Genomic DNA, 18,814 nt, shown 5'->3' on the forward strand with positions numbered 1-18,814 from the left:
TTTAGCAGATGTTATTGGTCCATACACATACAGTATTTAGCAGATGTTATCGCGGGTGTAGAGAAAAACTTATGTTCCTAGCTCCTACAGTGCAGTAATACATAACAATACATAACAATACAAAACAAAACAATACATAACAATACATAACAATACATAACAATACATAACAATACATAACAATACATAACAATACATAACAATACATAACAATACATAACAATACATAACAATACAAAACAAAACAATACATAACAATACATAACAATACATAACAATACATAACAATACATAACAATACATAACAATACATAACAATACATAACAATACATAACAATACATAACAATACATAACAATACATAACAATACATAACAATACATAACAATACATAACAAAACAATACAATACATAACAATACATAACAAAACAATACAATACATAACAATACAAAACAAAACAATACATAACAATACATAACAAAACAATACAATACATAACAATACATAACAATACATAACAATACATAACAAAACAATACAATACATAACAATACAAAACAAAACAATACATAACAATACATAACAAAACAATACAATACATAACAATACATAACAATACATAACAATACATAACAATACAAAACACACAAATCTCAAAAATCTAAAGAAAGGAATTATGAAATATATAAATATTAGAACGAGCCATGTCAGTCTGGAATATACACTGCATTCGGAAAGTATTCAGACCCCTTGACTTTTTCCACATTTTGTTACGTTACAAAATTGATAACAAAAAAATGTTTTCCCTCATCAATCTACACACAATAGCCTATAATGACCAAGCAAAAACAGGTTTTTAATCATTTTTGCAAATTTATAGACTGAAATATCACATTTACATAAGTATTCAAACCCTTTACTCAGTACTTTGTTGAAGCACCTTTGGCAGTGATTACAGCCTTGAGTCTTCTTGGGTATGACGCTACAAGCTTAGCACACATGTATTTGGGGAGTTTCTTCCAATCTTCTCAGCAGAAACTCTCAAGCTCTGTCAAGTTGGATGGGGAGCGTCTCTGCACAGCTATTTTCAGGTCTCTCAAGAGATGTTCAATCAGGTTCAAGTCCGGGCTCTGGCTGGGCCACTCAAGGACATTCAGAGACTTGTCCCGAAGCCACTCCTGCGTTGTCTTGGCTGTATGCTTAGGGTCATTGTCCTGTTGGAAGGTGAACCCCGTGTGCCCCCCCCCCCCAAAAAAAAAACATTCTGGCTGTCTTTTGGGCTTTCTATGTGGTCGCGAACCCCGGCGTTGTCGCTGTCCTCCCTTCTCTCCTTGCATCTGCTTCCAAGGAAGGCTTTCGTGTCCTGAAATGATTTCCTCCCAAGCCCAGGATATCTTCTCCTCCCGGATACGCTGCTTGGTCCTGTTGTGGTGGGATCTTCTGTCGCGATCGTCGTAGGAACATTCAGACCAAAGCGCCACGTGATATCGGTTCGACATATTTTTATTATAAGTCAACCACAAAAAAAACCAATAAAGCATACACGACACGTGAAGCTACTGCAGTGCTCACAGGCAACTACACATAAACAAGATCCCACAAAACACAGTGGGGAAATGGTTGCCTAAATATGATCCCCAATCAGAGACAACGATAAATGGCTGCCTCTGATTAGGAACCATACCAGGCCAACATAGAAATAAATAACCTAGACTAGAACACCCCCCCCCCCCCCCCCCCCCAGTCACACCCCGACCAAACCAAAATAGAGAATAAAAAGGCTCTCTATGGTCAGGGCGTGACAAAGACTATGTACTGTACATAGGGCAGCAGGCTCTAAGCTGCGGGCTAGAGTACTGGGTGGTAGCCAGGGCAACAGTCTCTAAACTGCAGGCTAGAGTACCGGGTGGTAACCAGCTAGTAACACTGACTAAAGTTCAGGACAAGGTACTGGGCAGAGACCAGCTAGTGATGACAGTCTGGTGGCCTTGAGATAGAAGCTGTTTTTCAGTCACTTGGTCCCAGCTTGGATGCACTTGTACTGTCTCCGCCTTTTAGATGGTAGCGGGGTGAACAGGCTGTGGTTCGGGTGACCACCGGTGAAGCGTTGGGCTGACCGCACCACCCTGTGGAGGTCTTAGAGGCTTCCTGTCTCGACGTTGTTGGTCATCAGGACTACCACTGTTGTGTTGTCTGCAAACTTGATGATTGAGTTGGAGGCGTGCGTGGCCACGCAGTGAACAGGGAGTACAAGAGGGGGCTGAGCATGCAAGCTTCTGGGGGCCCCTGTGTTGAGGAGCAGTGATGTCTACCTTCATCACCTGGGGGCAGCCTGCCATGAAGTCCAGGACCCAGTTGCAGGGCGAGCTTCAGACCCAGGGCCCCGAGCTTAATGGCGAGCATGGATTATGAAGGGAAAACCGGCCATGTTGCGTACACCGATGCCTTGCTCCTGGAGAAGCTAAACACCTTGTTCGCCCGCTTCGAGGTAAACACAGTGATGTAGCAGAGAAGGAGGTTTTTGATGTTATAGAGCAAAATTCTGGATCATTGCTACTCGAACTTCCGCAATGCATACAAAGCCCTCATGCGAAAATCTAACCGTGACTCCATTTTGTTGCCCCCAGCCTATAGACAGACACTAAAACAGGAAACGCCCATGCTCAGGTCAATACAACGCTGGTCTGACCAATCTGAGTCCACGCTTCAAGATTGCTTCGATCACATGGACTGGGATACGTTCTGGAAAGTCTCAGACAACAACATTTATGTATACGCTGACTCGATGAGCGAGTTTATTAACAAGTGCTTCGGAGATGTCGTACCCACTGTGACTATTAAAACCTTCCCTAATTAGAAACCGTGGATTAATGGCAGCATTCGCGCAAAACTGAAAGCGTGAACCACCGCTTTTAATCATGGCAAAGCGACTGGAAACATGACCGAATACAAACAGTGCAGCTATTCCCTCCACAAGGCAATCAAACATGCAAAGCGTCAGTATAGAGACGAAATAGAGTTGCAGTTCATTGGCTCAAACACGAGACGTATGTGGCAGGGTCTACAGTCACGGATTACAAAAAGAAAACCAGCCCCGTCGCGGACATCGACTTCTTTCTCCCAGACAAATTCTACTTCTTTGCTCATTTTGAGGACAATACAGTGCCACTGACACGACCCGCTACCAAAACCTGTGGGCTCTCCTTCACTGCAGCCAAAGTGAGTAAAACCTTTAAATGTGTTAACCCTCGCAAGACTGATGGCCCAGACTGCATCCCTAGCCGCGTCCTCAGAGCATGTGCAGACCAGCTGGCTGGTGTGTTTACGGACATATTCAACAAATCCCTATCCCAGTCTGTTGTCCCCACATGCTTCAAGAGGGCCACCATTGTTCCTGTACTCAAGAAGGCAAAGGTAACTGAACTTAATAACTATCTCCCCGTAGCACTCACTTCTGTCATCATGAAGTGCTTTGAGAGGCTAGTTAAGGATCATATCACCTCCACCCTACCTGACACCCTAGACCCAGTCCAATTTGCTTACTGACGCAATAGGTCCACAGACGACGCAATCGCCATCACACTGCACACTGCCCTAACCCATCTGGACAAGAGGAATACCTATGTAAGAATGCTGTTCATTGACTACAGCTCAGTATTTAACACCATAGTGCCCTCCAAACTCGTCATTAAGCTCGAGACCCTGGGACTCGACCCCGCCCAGTGTAACTGGGTCCTGGACTTTCTGACGGGCCGCCCCCAGGTGGTGAGGGTAGGGAACAACATCTCCACTTCGCTGATCCTCAACACTGGGTCCCCACAAGGGTGCGTTCTCAGCCCTCTCCTGTACTCCCTGTTCACCCATGACTGCGTGGCCATGCACACTTCCAACTCAATCATCAAGTTTGCAGACGACACTACAGTGGTAGGCTTGATTACAAACAATGACGAGACGGCCTACAGGGAGGAGGTGAGGGCCCTCGGAGTGTGGTGTCAGGAAAACAACCTCTCACTCAATGTTAACAAAACAAAAGAGATGATCGTGGACTTCAGGAAACGGCAGAGGGAGCACCCCCCTATCCACATCGAAGGGACAGCAGTGGAGAAGGTGGAAAGTTTTAAGTTCCTCTGTGTACACATCTCAGACAAACTGAAATGGTCCACTCACACAGACAGTGTGGTGAAGAAGGCGCAACAGCGCCTCTTCAACCTCAGGAGGCTGAAAAATGTGGCTTGTCACCTAAAACCCTCACTAACTTTTATGGGTGCACAATCGAGAGCATCCTGTCGGGCTGTATCACCGCCTGGTACGTCAATTTCACTGCCCTCAACCGCAGGGCTCCGCAAGGCTCTCCAGAGGGTAGTGAGGTCTGCACAACGCATCACCGAAGGCAAACTACCCGCCCTCCAGGACACCTACAGTAGCCGATGTCACAGGAAGGCCAAAAAGATCATCAAGGACAACAACCACCCGAGTCACTGCCTGTTCACCCCGCTATCATCCAGAAGGCGAGGTCAGTGTATCAAAGCTGGGACCGAGAGACTGAAAAACAGCTTCTATCTCAAGGCCATCAGACTGTTAAACAGCCATCACTAACATTGAGTGGCTGCTGCCAACATACTGACTCATCTCTAGCCACTTTAATAATTAAACATTGGATGTAATAAATGTATCACTACCCACTTTAAACAATGCCACTTTATTTAATGTTTTCATACCTTACATTACTCAGAGAGGCTGATGCCAACATACAGACTCAAATCTCTGGCCACTTAAAACTTCTTTGGGAACGGGGGGCAGTATTGAGTAGCTTGGATGAATAAGGTGCCCAGGGTAAACTGCCTGCTACTCAGGCCCAGAAGCTAGAATATGCATATAATTAGTAGATTTGGATAGAAAACACTCTAAAGTTTCCAAAACTGTTACAATAATGTCTATGAGTATAACAGAACTCATATGGCAGGCAAAAACCTGAGAAAAATCAAACCAGGAAGTGGGAAATCTGAGGTTTGTAGTTTTTCAAGTGATTGCCTATCCAATATACAGTGTAAATGGGGTCAGGTTGCACTTCCCAAGGCTTCCACTAGATGTCAACAGTCTTTAGAACGTTGTTTCAGGCTTCTATTGTAAAAGGGGAGCGAATAAGAGCTGTTGGAACCAGTGGTCTGGCTGAAAGCCTTGAGTTGTTGATCGCTAGCGTCCCACATATCCCAGAGAAGTTAAATAAATGGACTTAATAAAGATATCACTAGTCACTTTAAATAACGCCACTTTATATAATGTTTACATATCCTACATTACTCATCTCATATGTATATACTGTATTCTATACCATCTACTGCATCTTGCCTATGCCGCACGGCCATCGCTCATCCGTATATTTATATGTACATATTCTATTCATCCCTTTACACTTGTGTGTATAAGGTAGTTATTGTGAATTTGTTAGATTACATGTTAGATATTACTGCCTAGTTGGAACTAGAAGCACAAGCATTTTGCTACACTCGCATTAACATCTGCTAACCATGTGTATGTGACCAATAAAATTAGATTTGATTTGATTTATAGCTATGAATGAGAAGGTGTTTTTTGATGTGTTAGCAATTTTTTATTTTTAGTTTCTGCGTTCTGTGTTTTCTGTCTCTGTGACAAGCAGGGGTTGATTTTCTCTGCTGGTTGAGTGTTCTGTTTCCTGTCTGTGGTGTCTCCTCTTTCTAAAGTTGTCATTTCAGCGATCTGCATGTCATGAGGAATAGCGTTATAAATGCAAAAAATATAAACACAACATAAAGTGTTGGTTCCATGTTTCATGAAATAAAAGATCACAGAAATTTTCCATATGTACAAAATTCTTATATCTCTCAAATTTTGTGCACAAATTTGTTTACATCCCTGTTAGTGAGCATTTCTCCTTTGCCAAAATAATCCATCCAACTAACAGGTGTGGCATATGAAGAAGCTGATTAAACAGCATGATCATTACACAGGTGCACCTTGTTCTGGGGACAATAAAACGCCACTCTAAAATGTTTTGTCACACAACAAAATGCCACAGATGTCTCAAGTTTTGAGGGAGCGTGCAATTGGCATGCTGATTGCAGGAATGTCCACCAGAGCTGTTGCCAGAAAATGTAATGTTAATTTCTCTACCATAATTCCAACCAGCCTCACAACCACAGACCAAGTGTAACCACACCAGCCCAGGACCTCAACTTCTGGCTTCTTCACCTGCGGTTCATCTGAGATCAACCACCCAGCTGATGAAACTGTGGGTTTTGCACAATCAAAGAATTTCTGCACAAACAGTCAGAAACCGTCTCAAGGAAGCTCATCTGCGTGCTCGTCGTCCTGCAGTTTGTCGTTGTAACCGACTTCCGTGGGCAAATGATCACCACGCTGGAGAAGTGAGAACTTCATGGATGAATCCCAGTTTCAACTGTACCAGGCAGATGGCAGACAGCGTGTATGGCGTCGTGTGGGCGAGCTGTTTGCTAATGTCAACGTTGTGAACAGAGTGCCCCATGGGTGGCGGTGGGGTTATGGTATGGGGCAGGAATAAACTACGGACAACAAACACAATTGCATTTTATCGATGGCAATTTGAATACACAAAGATACCGTGACGAAAATCCTGAGGCCCATTGTTGTTCCATTCATCTGCCGCCATCACCTCATGTTTCAGCATGATAATGCACAGCCCCATGTTGCAAGGATCTGTACACAATTCCTAGAAGCTAAAAATGTCCCAGTTCTTCCATGGCTTGCATACTCACCAGACATGTCACCCATTGAGCATGTTTGGGATGTCACAACAACAGCCCCCGTCCATGCAGGAGGCCGTCATTGTAAATAAGAATATGTTCTGTTTACGTGCTGCTGTGCGATTTGTTTCGTTATCCACGTCGGCACCAACGATGTAAAACAGTCAGAGGTCACCAAGCGCAACATAGCTTCAGCGTGTAAATCAGCTAGAAAGATGTGTCGGCATCGAGTAATTGTCTCTGGCCCCCTCCCAGTTAGGGGGAGTGATGAGCTCTACAGCAGAGTCTCACAACTCAATCGCTGGTTGAAAACTGTGTTCTGCCACTCCCAAAAGATAGAATTTGTAGATAATCGTCCCTCTTTCTGGGACTCACCCACAAACAGGACCAAGCCTGGCCTGCTGACGAGTGATGGACTCCATCCTAGCTGGAGGGGTGCTCTCATCTTATCTATGAACATAGACAGGGCTCTAACTCCACAATGAGATAGGGTGCAGGCCAGGCAGCAGGCTGTTAGCCAGCCTGCCAGCTTAGTGGAGTCTGCCACTAGCACAGTCAGTGTAGTCAGCTCAGCTATCCCCATTAAGACCGTGTCTGTGCCTCGATCTAGGATGAGCAAAACTAAACATGGCGGTGTTCGCCTTAGCAATCTCACTGGAATAAAGACCTCCTCCATTCCTGTCATTATTGAAAGAGATTGTGTTATCTCACATCTCAAAATAGGGCTACTTAATGTTAGATCCCTCACTTCCAAGGCAGTTATAGTCAATGAACTAATCACTGATCATAATCTTGATGTGATTGGCCTGACTGAAACGTGGCTTAAGCCTGATGAATTTACTGTGTTAAATGAATCCTCTCCTCCTGGTTACACTAGTGACCATATCCCCCGCGCATCCCGCAAAGACGGAGGTGCTGCTAACATTTACGACAGCAAATTTGAATTTACCAACAAACAAAAAAAATGACTGCGTTTTCATCTTTTGAACTTCTAGTCATGAAATCTATGCAGCTACTCAATCACTTTTTATAGCTACTGTTTACAGGCCTCCTGGGCCATATGCAGCGTTCCTCACTGAGTTCCCTGAATTCCTATCGGACCTTGTAGTCATGGCAGATAATATTCACATTTTTGGTGACTTTAATATTCACATGGAAAAGTCCACAGACCCACTCCAAAAGGCTTTCGGCGCCATCATCGACTGAGTGGGTTTTCTCCAACATGTCTCCGGACCTGCTCACTGCCACAGTCATACTCTGGATATAGTTTTGTCCCTTAGAATAAATAATGTGGATCTTACTGTTTTTCCTCATGATCCTGGACCACCATTTTATTACGTATACAATCGCAACAAATAATCTGCTCAGACCCCAACCAAGGATCATCAAAAGCCGTGCTATAAATTCTCAGACAACCCAAAGATTTCTAGATGCCCTTCCAGACTCCCTCCACCTACCCAAGGATGTCAGAGTACAAAAATCAGTTAATCACCTGACTGAGGACCTTAATTTAACTTTGCGTAATACCCTAGACGTAGTCACACCCCTAAAAGCAAAAGAAAACATTTGTCATAAGAAACTAGCTCCCTGGTATACAGAAAATACCCGAGCCCTGAAGCAAGCAACCAAGCTTACAGAAAATTGGAACGGAAATGGCGCTCCACCAAACTGGAAGTCTTCCGACTAGCTTGGAAAGACAGTACCGTAAAGTATCAAAGAGCCCCTCACTGAAAGATCCATTCTAACAAACACTTCCTCTGGTACTCCTGTGTTGAACATAATAAACGGCTCTCTATCCACCGGATGTGTACCAAACTCACTAAAAGTGGCAGTAACAAAACCTCTCTTGAAAAAAGCCAAACCTTGACCCACAAAATATAAAAAACTATCAGCCTATATCGAATCTCCCATTCCTCTCAACATTTTTTGAAAAAACTGTTGTGCAGCAACTCACTGCCTTCCCGAAGACAAACAATGTATACAAAATGCTTCAGTCTGGTTTTAGACCCCATCATAGCACTGAGACTGCACTTGTGAAGGTGGTAAATTACCTTTTAATGGCGTCAGACCGAGGCTCTGCATCTGTCCTCGTGCTCCTAGACCTTAGTGCTGCTTTTGATACCATCGATCACCACATTCTTTTGGAGAGATTGGAAACCCAAATTGGTCTACACGGACAAGTTCTGGCCTGGTTTAGATCTTATCTGTCGGAAAAATATCAGTTTGTCTCTGTGAATGGTTTGTCCTCTGACAAATCAACTGTAAATTTCAGTGTTCCTCAAGGTTCCGTTTTAGGACCACTATTGTTTTCACTATATATTTTACCTCTTGGTGATGTCATTCGGAATCATAATGTTAACTTTCACTGCTATGCGGACGACACACAGCTGTACATTTCAATGAAACATGGTGAAGCCCCAAAATTGCCCTCCCTGGAAGCCTGTGTTTCAGACATAAGGAAGTGGATGGAGGCAAATGTTTTACTTTTAAACTCGGACAAAACAGAGGTCCTAGTTCTAGGTCCCAAGAAACAAAGAGATCTTCTGTTGAATCTGACAATTCATCTTAATGGTTGTACAGTCATGTCAAATAAAACTGTGAAGGACCTCGGCGTTACTCTGGACCCTGATCTCTCTTTTGACGAACATATCAAGACTTTTTCAAGGACAGCTTTTTTCCATCTATGTAACATTGCAAAAATCAGAAACTTTCTGTCCAGAAATTATGCAGAAAAATGTATCCATGCTTTTGTCACTTCTAGGTTAGACTACTGCAATGCTATACTTTCCAGATACCCGGATAAAGCACTAAATAAACTTCAGTTTGTGCTAAACACGGCTGCTAGAATCTTCACTAGAACCAACATATTTGATCATATTACTCCAGTGCTAGCCGCTCTACACTGGCTTCCTGTTAAGGCTATGGCTGATTTCAAGACTTTACTGCTAAACTACAAAGCATTACATGGGCTTGCTCCTGACCAATCTCTCCGATTTAGTCCTGCCGTACATACCTACACGTACGCTACGGTCACAAGACGCAGGCCTCCTTACTGTCCCTAGAATTTCTAAGCAAACAGCTGGAGGCAGGGCTTTCTCCTATAGAACTCCATTTTTATGGAATGGTCTGCCTATCCATGTGAGAGACGCAGACTTGGTCTCGACCTTTTAGTCTTTACTGAAGACTCATGTCACATTTACATTTTAGTCATTTAGCAGACGCTCTTATCCAGAGTGACTTACAGTAGTGAGCGCATACATTTTATTTTATTTTTTATTTTTTTTGTACTGGCCCCCCATGGGAATCGAACCCACAACCCTGGCGTTGCACACACCATGCTGGCGTTGCAAACACCATGCTCTACCAACTGAGCCACAGTTCTGTTATAATCTCTACCCGGCACAGCCAGTAGAGGACTGGCCACCCCTCATAGCCTGGTTCCTCTCTAGGTTTCTTCCTAGGTTCTGGCCTTTCTAGGGAGTTTTTCCTAGCCACCGTGCTTCTACACCTGCATTGCTTGCTGTTTGGGGTTTAAGGCTGGGTTTCTGTACAGCACTTTGTGACATCAGCTGATGTAAAAAGGGTTTTATAAATACATTTGATTGATTTGATCTTAACTGACTTGCCTAGATAAATAATGGCTTAATAAAAAATGTAAATAAAAAATATCCAGCAACTTCGCTCAGCCATTGAAGAGGAGTCGGACAACATTCCACAGGGCCACAATCAACAGCCTGATCAACTATATACGAAAGAAGAAGAGTCGCATGTGGCTGATGGTGGACACACCTGTAACGCCCTGGCCATAGAGAGGGGTTTTTTGTTCTTTATTTTGGTTAGGCCAGGGTGTTACATTGGGTGGGCGTTCTATGCTCATTTTCTATGTTGTCTGTTTCATTGATTTTGGCCGTGTGTGGCTTCCAATCAGGCACAGCTGTAGTTGGTTGTTGCTGATTGGGAGTCACACATAAGGAGCCTGTTTTTCCGTTGGGGTTTTGTGGGTAATTGTTTCTGTTAGATTATTTCCTAACAGGACTGTTTTGCTGTGGTGTTTTTGTTCAGTTTTGTATAGTGTTCTTACGTCAATTAAAATCATGATGAACACTAACTCCGCTGCGCCTTGGTCTACTCTCTCTCCCGACAGCCGTTACAACACCAGATACTGACTGGTTTTCTGATCAAAACCCCTACCGTTTATTAATTTTTTTAAAGTTACAGTATCTGTGACCAACAGATGTATATCTGTATTCCCAGTCATGTGAAATCCATAGATTAGGGCCTAATTAATTTTTATTTCAATTGACTGATTTCATTATGTGAACTGTAAAACTCAGTAAAATCTTTGAAATTGTTGCATTTTGTAATTACATTTTAGTTCAGTGTATAAAAGACAGACTGCCAAAGACAACCTCCTGGGTATTCAGAGGGACAGTGAGTACTATGCCTTTTATAAACTGACCAGTGATTCATTTGTCAATGGGAGATGACCTGGGGAGCTCTGAAATACTGGAACGCATGAAAGAAAAATCACTTTTATAATAAAGCATTAAAATCATTATTATTGTTTTTACAATGTGGCATAGAGAGGTAGAGTAGAGAGAGGCGCTTGCAGAAATTGAACACATGGGGAACATTTTTTTGTGGGGGGGGGGAAAGAAATTGCCGTTTATAAACGCATTTTCATACAATTCTACATGATTTTTAGATGCCTGGAGATTTCCGCAGAGTTTTATGAATACCTCGTAAATTATGGAACTTACAGGCTATATATATATACAATGACACTGACAAAACTGAGAATCTGAGATCAATGAAAACGAACATGTCTTGCATCAATCAATAACATAAGCCTAGGTCTGTGGAGACACACATATTGTAACAATATGAGGAGGAAATTCTAGTCCTAAAACAGCGTTCCAGTCACCAGATGATGCTCAGCTTCACTCGCCAGCGACGGCCAATGTCCTCGTGCCAAAATCTTATACTACTCCTGTATAACTTTGCTCAATAGGTCTATTTGGAAGTTGATAACGTGGTAGCCTACAGACAGATTAGTCTTCTCTTTTCAACAGGATCTTGATTTGTCTGACAGCAGTGATTGTATAACTTTGACAAATGTATTTCAGTTAATCAGGTGTGCTGCTGCACCTCCGGAACCCTTTCCTGCGGCTATGATTCTAGAAGAACACTAATTATTAAGTGCAACACTGGAGAGATGAGAGATGCTCATGTCTATCAGAGCAGGGAGATGAGAGATGCTCATGTCTATCAGAGCAGGGAGATGAGAGATGCTCATGTCTATCAGAGCAGGGAGATGAGAGATGCTCATGTCTATCAGAGCAGGGAGATGAGAGATGCTCATGTCTACCAGAGCAGGGAGATGAGAGATGCTCATGTCTACCAGAGTAGGGAGATGAGAGATGCTCATGTCTATTAGAGCAGGGAGATGAGAGATGCTCATGTCTATCAGAGCAGAGATGAGAGATGCTCATGTCTATTAGAGCAGGGAGATGAGAGATGCTCATGTCTATCAGAGCAGGGAGATGAGAGATGCTCATGTCTATCAGAGCAGGGAGATGAGAGATGCTCATGTCTATTAGAGCAGGGAGATGAGAGATGCTCATGTCTATCAGAGCAGGGAGATGAGAGATCATAGAAAGTGAGAGATGCAGGCGTACTTCTCTCTGTCAACACAGCAATGGCCACTCGTTGGTCTATATCGGCTACAATGACACGCAAACCATAACCCCAGGCCAGCTCAACACGAGCGCAAAGCCTAGGTCCAGAAGGCTCCTTAACAGCTTCTACCCCCAAGACATAAGACTGCTGAATAACTAATCAAATGGCCACCCGGACTCTCCCGCTCCACATCTCACCACCTAACTACCTTGGATTCCCCTCAGGACCTGTTTACCCTGTTCTACTCAGCTAACTCCAACCTCAGTCTCCACATTTGGTTTTTCTGCAACTCATCTGAGCTTCCCCGGAATGAGCTTACCCTCTCTGAATAACGGGAGCGTGGTTTTCGCTTAAACGCGCTGAGAAAAAGATGCGTCCCGGCGAAACTGAGAGGCGGCGGATCCTGTTCCGGCATAATCCTGTTCTGGCAGAATCCTGTGTTCCGGCAGAATCCTGTTCTGGCAGAATCCTGTTCCGGCAGAACCCTGTTCCGGCAGAATCCTCTGTTCCGGCAGAATCCTGTTCTGGCATAATCCTGTTCCGGCAGAACCCTGTTCCGGCAGAACCCTGTTCCGGCAGAATCCTGTTCCAGCAGAACCCTGTTCCGGCCGAATCCTGTTCCGGCAGAATCCTGTTCTGGCAGAATCCTGTTCCGGCTGTTCCGGCATAATCCTGTTCCGGCAGAACCCTGTTCCGGCATAATCCTGTTCCGGCATAATCCTGTTCCGGCAGAATCCTCTGTTCCGGCAGAATCCTGTTCCGGCAGAATCCTGTTCCGGCAGAACGTGTTTCGGCAGAATCCTGTTCTGGCAGAATCCTGTTCCGGCAGAACCCTGTTCCGGCAGAATCCTCTGTTCTGGCAGAATCCTGTTCCGGCTGTTCCGGCATAATCCTGTTCCGGCAGAATCCTCTGTTCCGGCAGAATCCTGTTCTGGCAGAATCCTGTTCCGGCTGTTCCGGCATAATCCTGTTCCGGCAGAATCCTGTTCCGGCAGAACCCTGTTCCAGCAGAACCCTGTTCCGGCATAATCCTGTTCCGGCAGAATCCTCTGTTCCGGCAGAATCCTGTTCCGGCAGAATCCTCTGTTCCGGCAGAATCCTGTTCCGGCAGGATCCTGTTCCGGCAGAATCCTGTTCCGGCAGGATCCGGCTCAAATGAATCACTGGCACTGATATGTATTGTCAATAGTATTGACATTTCAATTCAATATCACTCCTCACCAACTATCCATTACTAATGACCCCAATCAAGAATAAGGCATATGTTGTTACTATTTAATTATACAGACTTCTGATTAAAGCAACACTATCTTTCATCATTAGATGATTATAAAACAGAATATTTTAAAATCTACAAAACAACATGGATATATGAGATGTTTGGTTACATTATCCAGACTATGCAAATAGACGGGAATTGGCTGACAACATCAGGAAAATGATGCGCTTTCATTGATGCCGTGCTTTGATATGATTCTGAGTGGTCAGATAGCTAGCAACGGTGTCAAGAAACCGCCAAGTGGAGAATCCTTGATCGTTTCAGCTTCTTTTAATGTTGTTCTTGATTCCATGTATTGTTTTGAGGTGTTTTGACTGATTTCAATCGAAACCAATCCCGTCTGTTTTTGCCCCACAATCCCGTCTGTTTTTCCCCCCACAATCCCGTCTGTTTTACCCCACAACCCCATCTGTTTTACCCCACAACCCGTCTGTTTTTCCCCCACAATCCCGTCTGTTTTTGCCCCACAATCCCGTCTGTTTTTGCCCCACAATCCCATCTGTTTTTCCCCCACAATCCCATCTGTTTTACCCCACAACCCGTCTGTTTTTCCCCCACAATCCCGTCTGTTTTTGCCCCACAATCCCGTCTGTTTTTGCCCCACAATCCCGTCTGTTTTACCCCACAACCCCGTCTGTTTTTGCCCCACAATCCCGTCTGTTTTGCCCCACAATCCCGTCTGTTTTTGCCCCACAATCCCGTCTGTTTTGCCCCATAGTTGTGCACCTTCTGTTTTGTTGCTAAACAACCAACCTGTCTATAGCCTAAAAAATATGTTCATTTATACAGCAAGACAAATACATTATAAAGATCTGTAAGGATCTGTGTGAAATCAATTGAGCTAATTGGTGCAGCAAGTATCGGTGGGAATGAGTCTGGAAGTGGTAACACTCCAAATGATGGTCAAACAACTATGACGCACCCAGCAGGTGATGCATTAACGGGAAAGGTCAACTTTTTGTCCAACTCCCAAATGGCACCCTATTCCCTACATAGTGCACTACTTTTGGTCAAATGTGGTGCACTATATAGGGAATAGGGTGGTATTTGGTAATTGACCGTTGTCACATGAATTGACTTTATAACACTGTGTGAACTGAACACGTCTGGTGCTAGGCAGCCCTGCCAGCAGACAGACCCTGTGGGGATTTTACAGACACAGACACAGAGTAGTGTAATAAAACATTTCAAATCATTCATCTATGTGTTACATAATATATGGTATTGAATATATATATATATATATATATATATATATATATAGTGTAAGTATACATAAATAAACGTATACATGTATGGAATATATAGCGATACAAATAATGAATCTATGAGTTACATGAGATAAAGTAGCTAGCCTATAAATGAAACATCATAGCCCAAGAAGGACGGATGGAAATATTATTGGCATGTGTCCTGCTTAAATTAAAGAGAGGTATGTAAATCAGTTTTTTTTTTTTTAAATGCTGAATATATTTCTTTATCGATTAGCCTATGGAGAAGTTATTTGAAACTTGGTAGAACTGCCATTCATCCTGTTTTTCTGTTTTTCCCTGTCGATGTAACTCACACTCACGGTCTCACAGTCACAGCATCAAGGGGAATACCGTTAACAATACACATGTTTTCTGGATAAAGACCGCATGCCTCAAGTCATACACAGTACTCACATCCAGAAATATGGACATTCCTTTCTTCAATTCCATTGGAGCGGTGACTTCATCCGAGAGCAACTGCACCGCCTCAGAAGAACAATCCATTTTAACAGATGATCTTTATTTGTTGTTGGTTTTAATATCGGTAATAAACTAGTTGTGTGCAGTTGAATGAATCTAATCTAAAAGTCAACAACAAAATAAAACGACCGTAAGATCAGCTGATATGATCCGACAGAATTCATGCGACCGGCTACCGCGTTGCGTTTCAACAGGTTGCGGTTGCGGTGCGCGTCTCGACCGGAAGGAACGCGTTTATCTGTCATAAAGAGGGAAGATGGTGAGCGGCGGGCTGCTGCAACAATGTCTCTTGCATCCCAATGAAGATCATTATTCATGTTTCTTATAACGATGTTACGTAAAACAAATGTTGGACTATTTTTTTTAAATTAAATATATTTCAACAAGTCATAATAGGCAGGCTAATTAGATCCTAATTAGTGGAATTGCGTGATTACATACCTTTTTAATTTCACAATGTAGCAAATGCTAATGTTATTTGATAGTGATGAGAGTAAATGTAATCTTACAAGATACCTTACAAATATATATATATTTTTAAATGTAGCCTACCCTATTTAGGTAAATGATCAAATGTATTTAGCAAGCGTGTATTTAGCAAGCGTGTAAAATGTAAATGTAAATGTGTATTTTGTGAGTGATTTAGGAATAAGGAGCAGGTGGCCTGAAACAGGTTAGTGATCTGACAAATGACATAAACATAGTATATAGGCCTCGGGACTTTTTCTTACAACAGTCTTACCTCTTCCTACTTTTTCTAACACACATTTTACATTAGTAGTCTATGCTACTAATATACATAGTTCCTCCTCTGTGATTTAAAACGAGATATTCAGGAGCAACACGACTGACTGACTGTGAGACATGACAACTCAGAGGAAATGAGAACGCTGTGAAAGAAGCCTGTACAACAGCGCTCTCTAGTGGTGTTTTAATATAATGCACACAAACATACATTCCACAGATTATATCACAGTAAACACATCATTTACATTATTTTTTTATCGCTTTGGTGAAATTTTCACAAGCACATGGAACTCTTATTAAAAACTCAAAAATACAAGTTGTTTCAAAACTCTAAAGCACATTTTCAATTGACTTAAGTACAACACGCAAAATCATACAGTCACTTTTTCACCAAACTGAATCAGTGTTTATTCTAGAAATCCATCTTTCACATTGCAATACATGGTCATATAAAGTCATTGCCTTTCACAATGCAATGCTCTGAATGTGGATGGATAAAAGAGTTCCTTCTGATCATGACATAACAGTGGACACAGTTGTGACAAGAGAAATTACCATCAGGAATGATAGACATGCAATAGGATGCTTTTTTTCTTCTTAGGAAAAATCTGACTTTACTAAACAACGCCGTAAATGTTAGAGTCTTATAGCTAAATGTCTATTATCCACTTCCTTGGTCGACCTTGAAATGGTACCGTATGTAACCGTCTCTCTCCTCGCCCCAACCTGGGCTTGAACCAGGGACTCTCTGGCACACATCAACAACTGACACCCCACCGAAGCATCGTTACCCATCGCGCCATAAAAGCCACGGCCCTTGCAGAGCAAAGGGGAACAACTACTTCAGGTCTCAGAGCGAGTGAAGTCACTGATTGAAACGCTATTAGCGCTCACCACCGCTAACTAGCTAGCCATTTCACATCGTTTTTTATTTTTTTTATTTTTTTTATTTCACCTTTATTTAACCAGGTAAGCAAGTTGAAAACAAGTTCTCATTTACAATTGCGACCTGGCCAAGATAAAGCAAAGCAGTTCGACACATACAACAACACAGAGTTACACATGGAGTAAAACAAACATACAGTCAATAATACAGTACAAAAAGAAGTCTATATACAATGTGAGCAAATGAGGTGAGATAAGGGAGGTAAAGGCAATAAATAGGCCATGGTGGCGAAGTAAATACAATATAGCAATTAAAACGCTGGAATGGTAGATTTGACAGTAGATGAATGTGCAAAGGAGAAATAATGGGGTGCAAAGGAGCAAAATAAATAAATACAGTATGAGGATGAGGTAGTTGGATGGGCTGTTTACAGATGGGCTATGTACAGGTGCAGTGATCTGTGAGCTGCTCTGACAGCTGGTGCTTAAACCTAGTGAGGGAGATAAGTGTTTCCAGTTTCAGAGATTTTTGTAGTTCGTTCCAGTCATTGGCAGCAGAGAACTGGAAGGAAAGGCGGCCAAAGGAGGAATTGGCTTTGGGTGTGACCAGAGAGATATACCTGCAGGAGCGCGTGCTACAGGTGGGTGATGTATTGGTAACCAGTGAGCTGAGATAAGGCGGGACTTTACCTAGCAGGGTCTTGTAGATGACCTAGAGCCAGTGGGTTTGGCGACGAGTATGAAGCGAGGGCCAGCCAACGAGAGTGTACAGGTCGCAGTGGTGGGTAATATTTGGGGCTTTGGTGACAAAACAGATGGCACTGTGATAGACTGCATCCAATTTGTTGAGTCGGGTGTTGGAGGCTATTTTGTAAATGACATCGCCGAAGTCGAGGATCGGTAGGATAGTCAGTTTTACGAGGTTATGTTTGGCAGCATGAGTGAAGGATGCTTTGTTGAGAAATAGGAAGCCAATTCTAGATTTAACTTTGGATTGGAGATGTTTGATGTGAGTCTGGAAGGGGAGTTTACAGTCTAACCAGACACCTAGGTATTTGTAGTTGTCCAAAGAACAGAAATTGACTTAGCGCTGAGCTTGTCTAATGAAATATTGACTACGAATTATTTTAAGTTTGAATGCTGTTATTATCTTCAGGATGTGCTATGGATCACAATGTATTTATGGGGAAATGTGATTTAGACTTTGTATACAATAATAATTCACATTCTAGGTTTATCAAAGTGTAAACTTTAGGAGGGGTCCACTTGTTTTATCAGTGTTTATGTCCTAAATGGCCCCCTATTACCTAAATCGGCCACTACTTTTGACCAGGGGGCTATTCAGACTTGTTCTTCTTTGCCTGAACTTAGACATCTTGTTCATAATACCTACTGTAGACTGAGTTGTGTCTGCTAAGAAGAACATTAAACTATCTGAGGAAATCTCACTTGATAATGGAAACTATCAAGTGAACATGTGTTTACATTTATGAACCTAAATAATTAAAACACAAACTGTTTTTCAAATACAGAACTTGTTGACTGTACTGACTCTACAAAACAACTGAATGGACAAAAACAGGAATAATAACTAATAGAGATAAATAAAATACAAATTAATAATACAATTATGCTTATTATAACCATCCATTGAAAAAATGTAAACGTTCTGTGTGTTCGCGATGTCCCAGGCTCGTTGTCTGATTGGGCCAGAACGACAGTAGT

The 18,814-nt window shown here is 42.7% G+C and overlaps 1 protein-coding gene across 1 annotated transcript in view; it reads right to left on the reverse strand.

Moving 5' to 3' along the window:
* The window catches only part of necab1 (N-terminal EF-hand calcium binding protein 1), an 86,961-nt gene extending 71,205 nt beyond the window's left edge, over positions 1-15,756 (reverse strand). The window contains exon 1 of the mRNA XM_045709760.2: positions 15,392-15,756. Within this exon, the coding sequence (XP_045565716.2) occupies positions 15,392-15,481 (90 nt within the window). The 5' untranslated portion in view covers positions 15,482-15,756. The remainder of the gene's footprint in view (positions 1-15,391) is intronic.
* Between the last annotated feature and the right edge of the window lie 3,058 nt (positions 15,757-18,814).

Source organism: Salmo salar, chromosome 27 (genome assembly GCF_965601325.2).
Source record: "Salmo salar chromosome 27, fSalSal1, whole genome shotgun sequence".
Classification (NCBI taxonomy): Eukaryota; Metazoa; Chordata; class Actinopteri; order Salmoniformes; family Salmonidae; genus Salmo; species Salmo salar.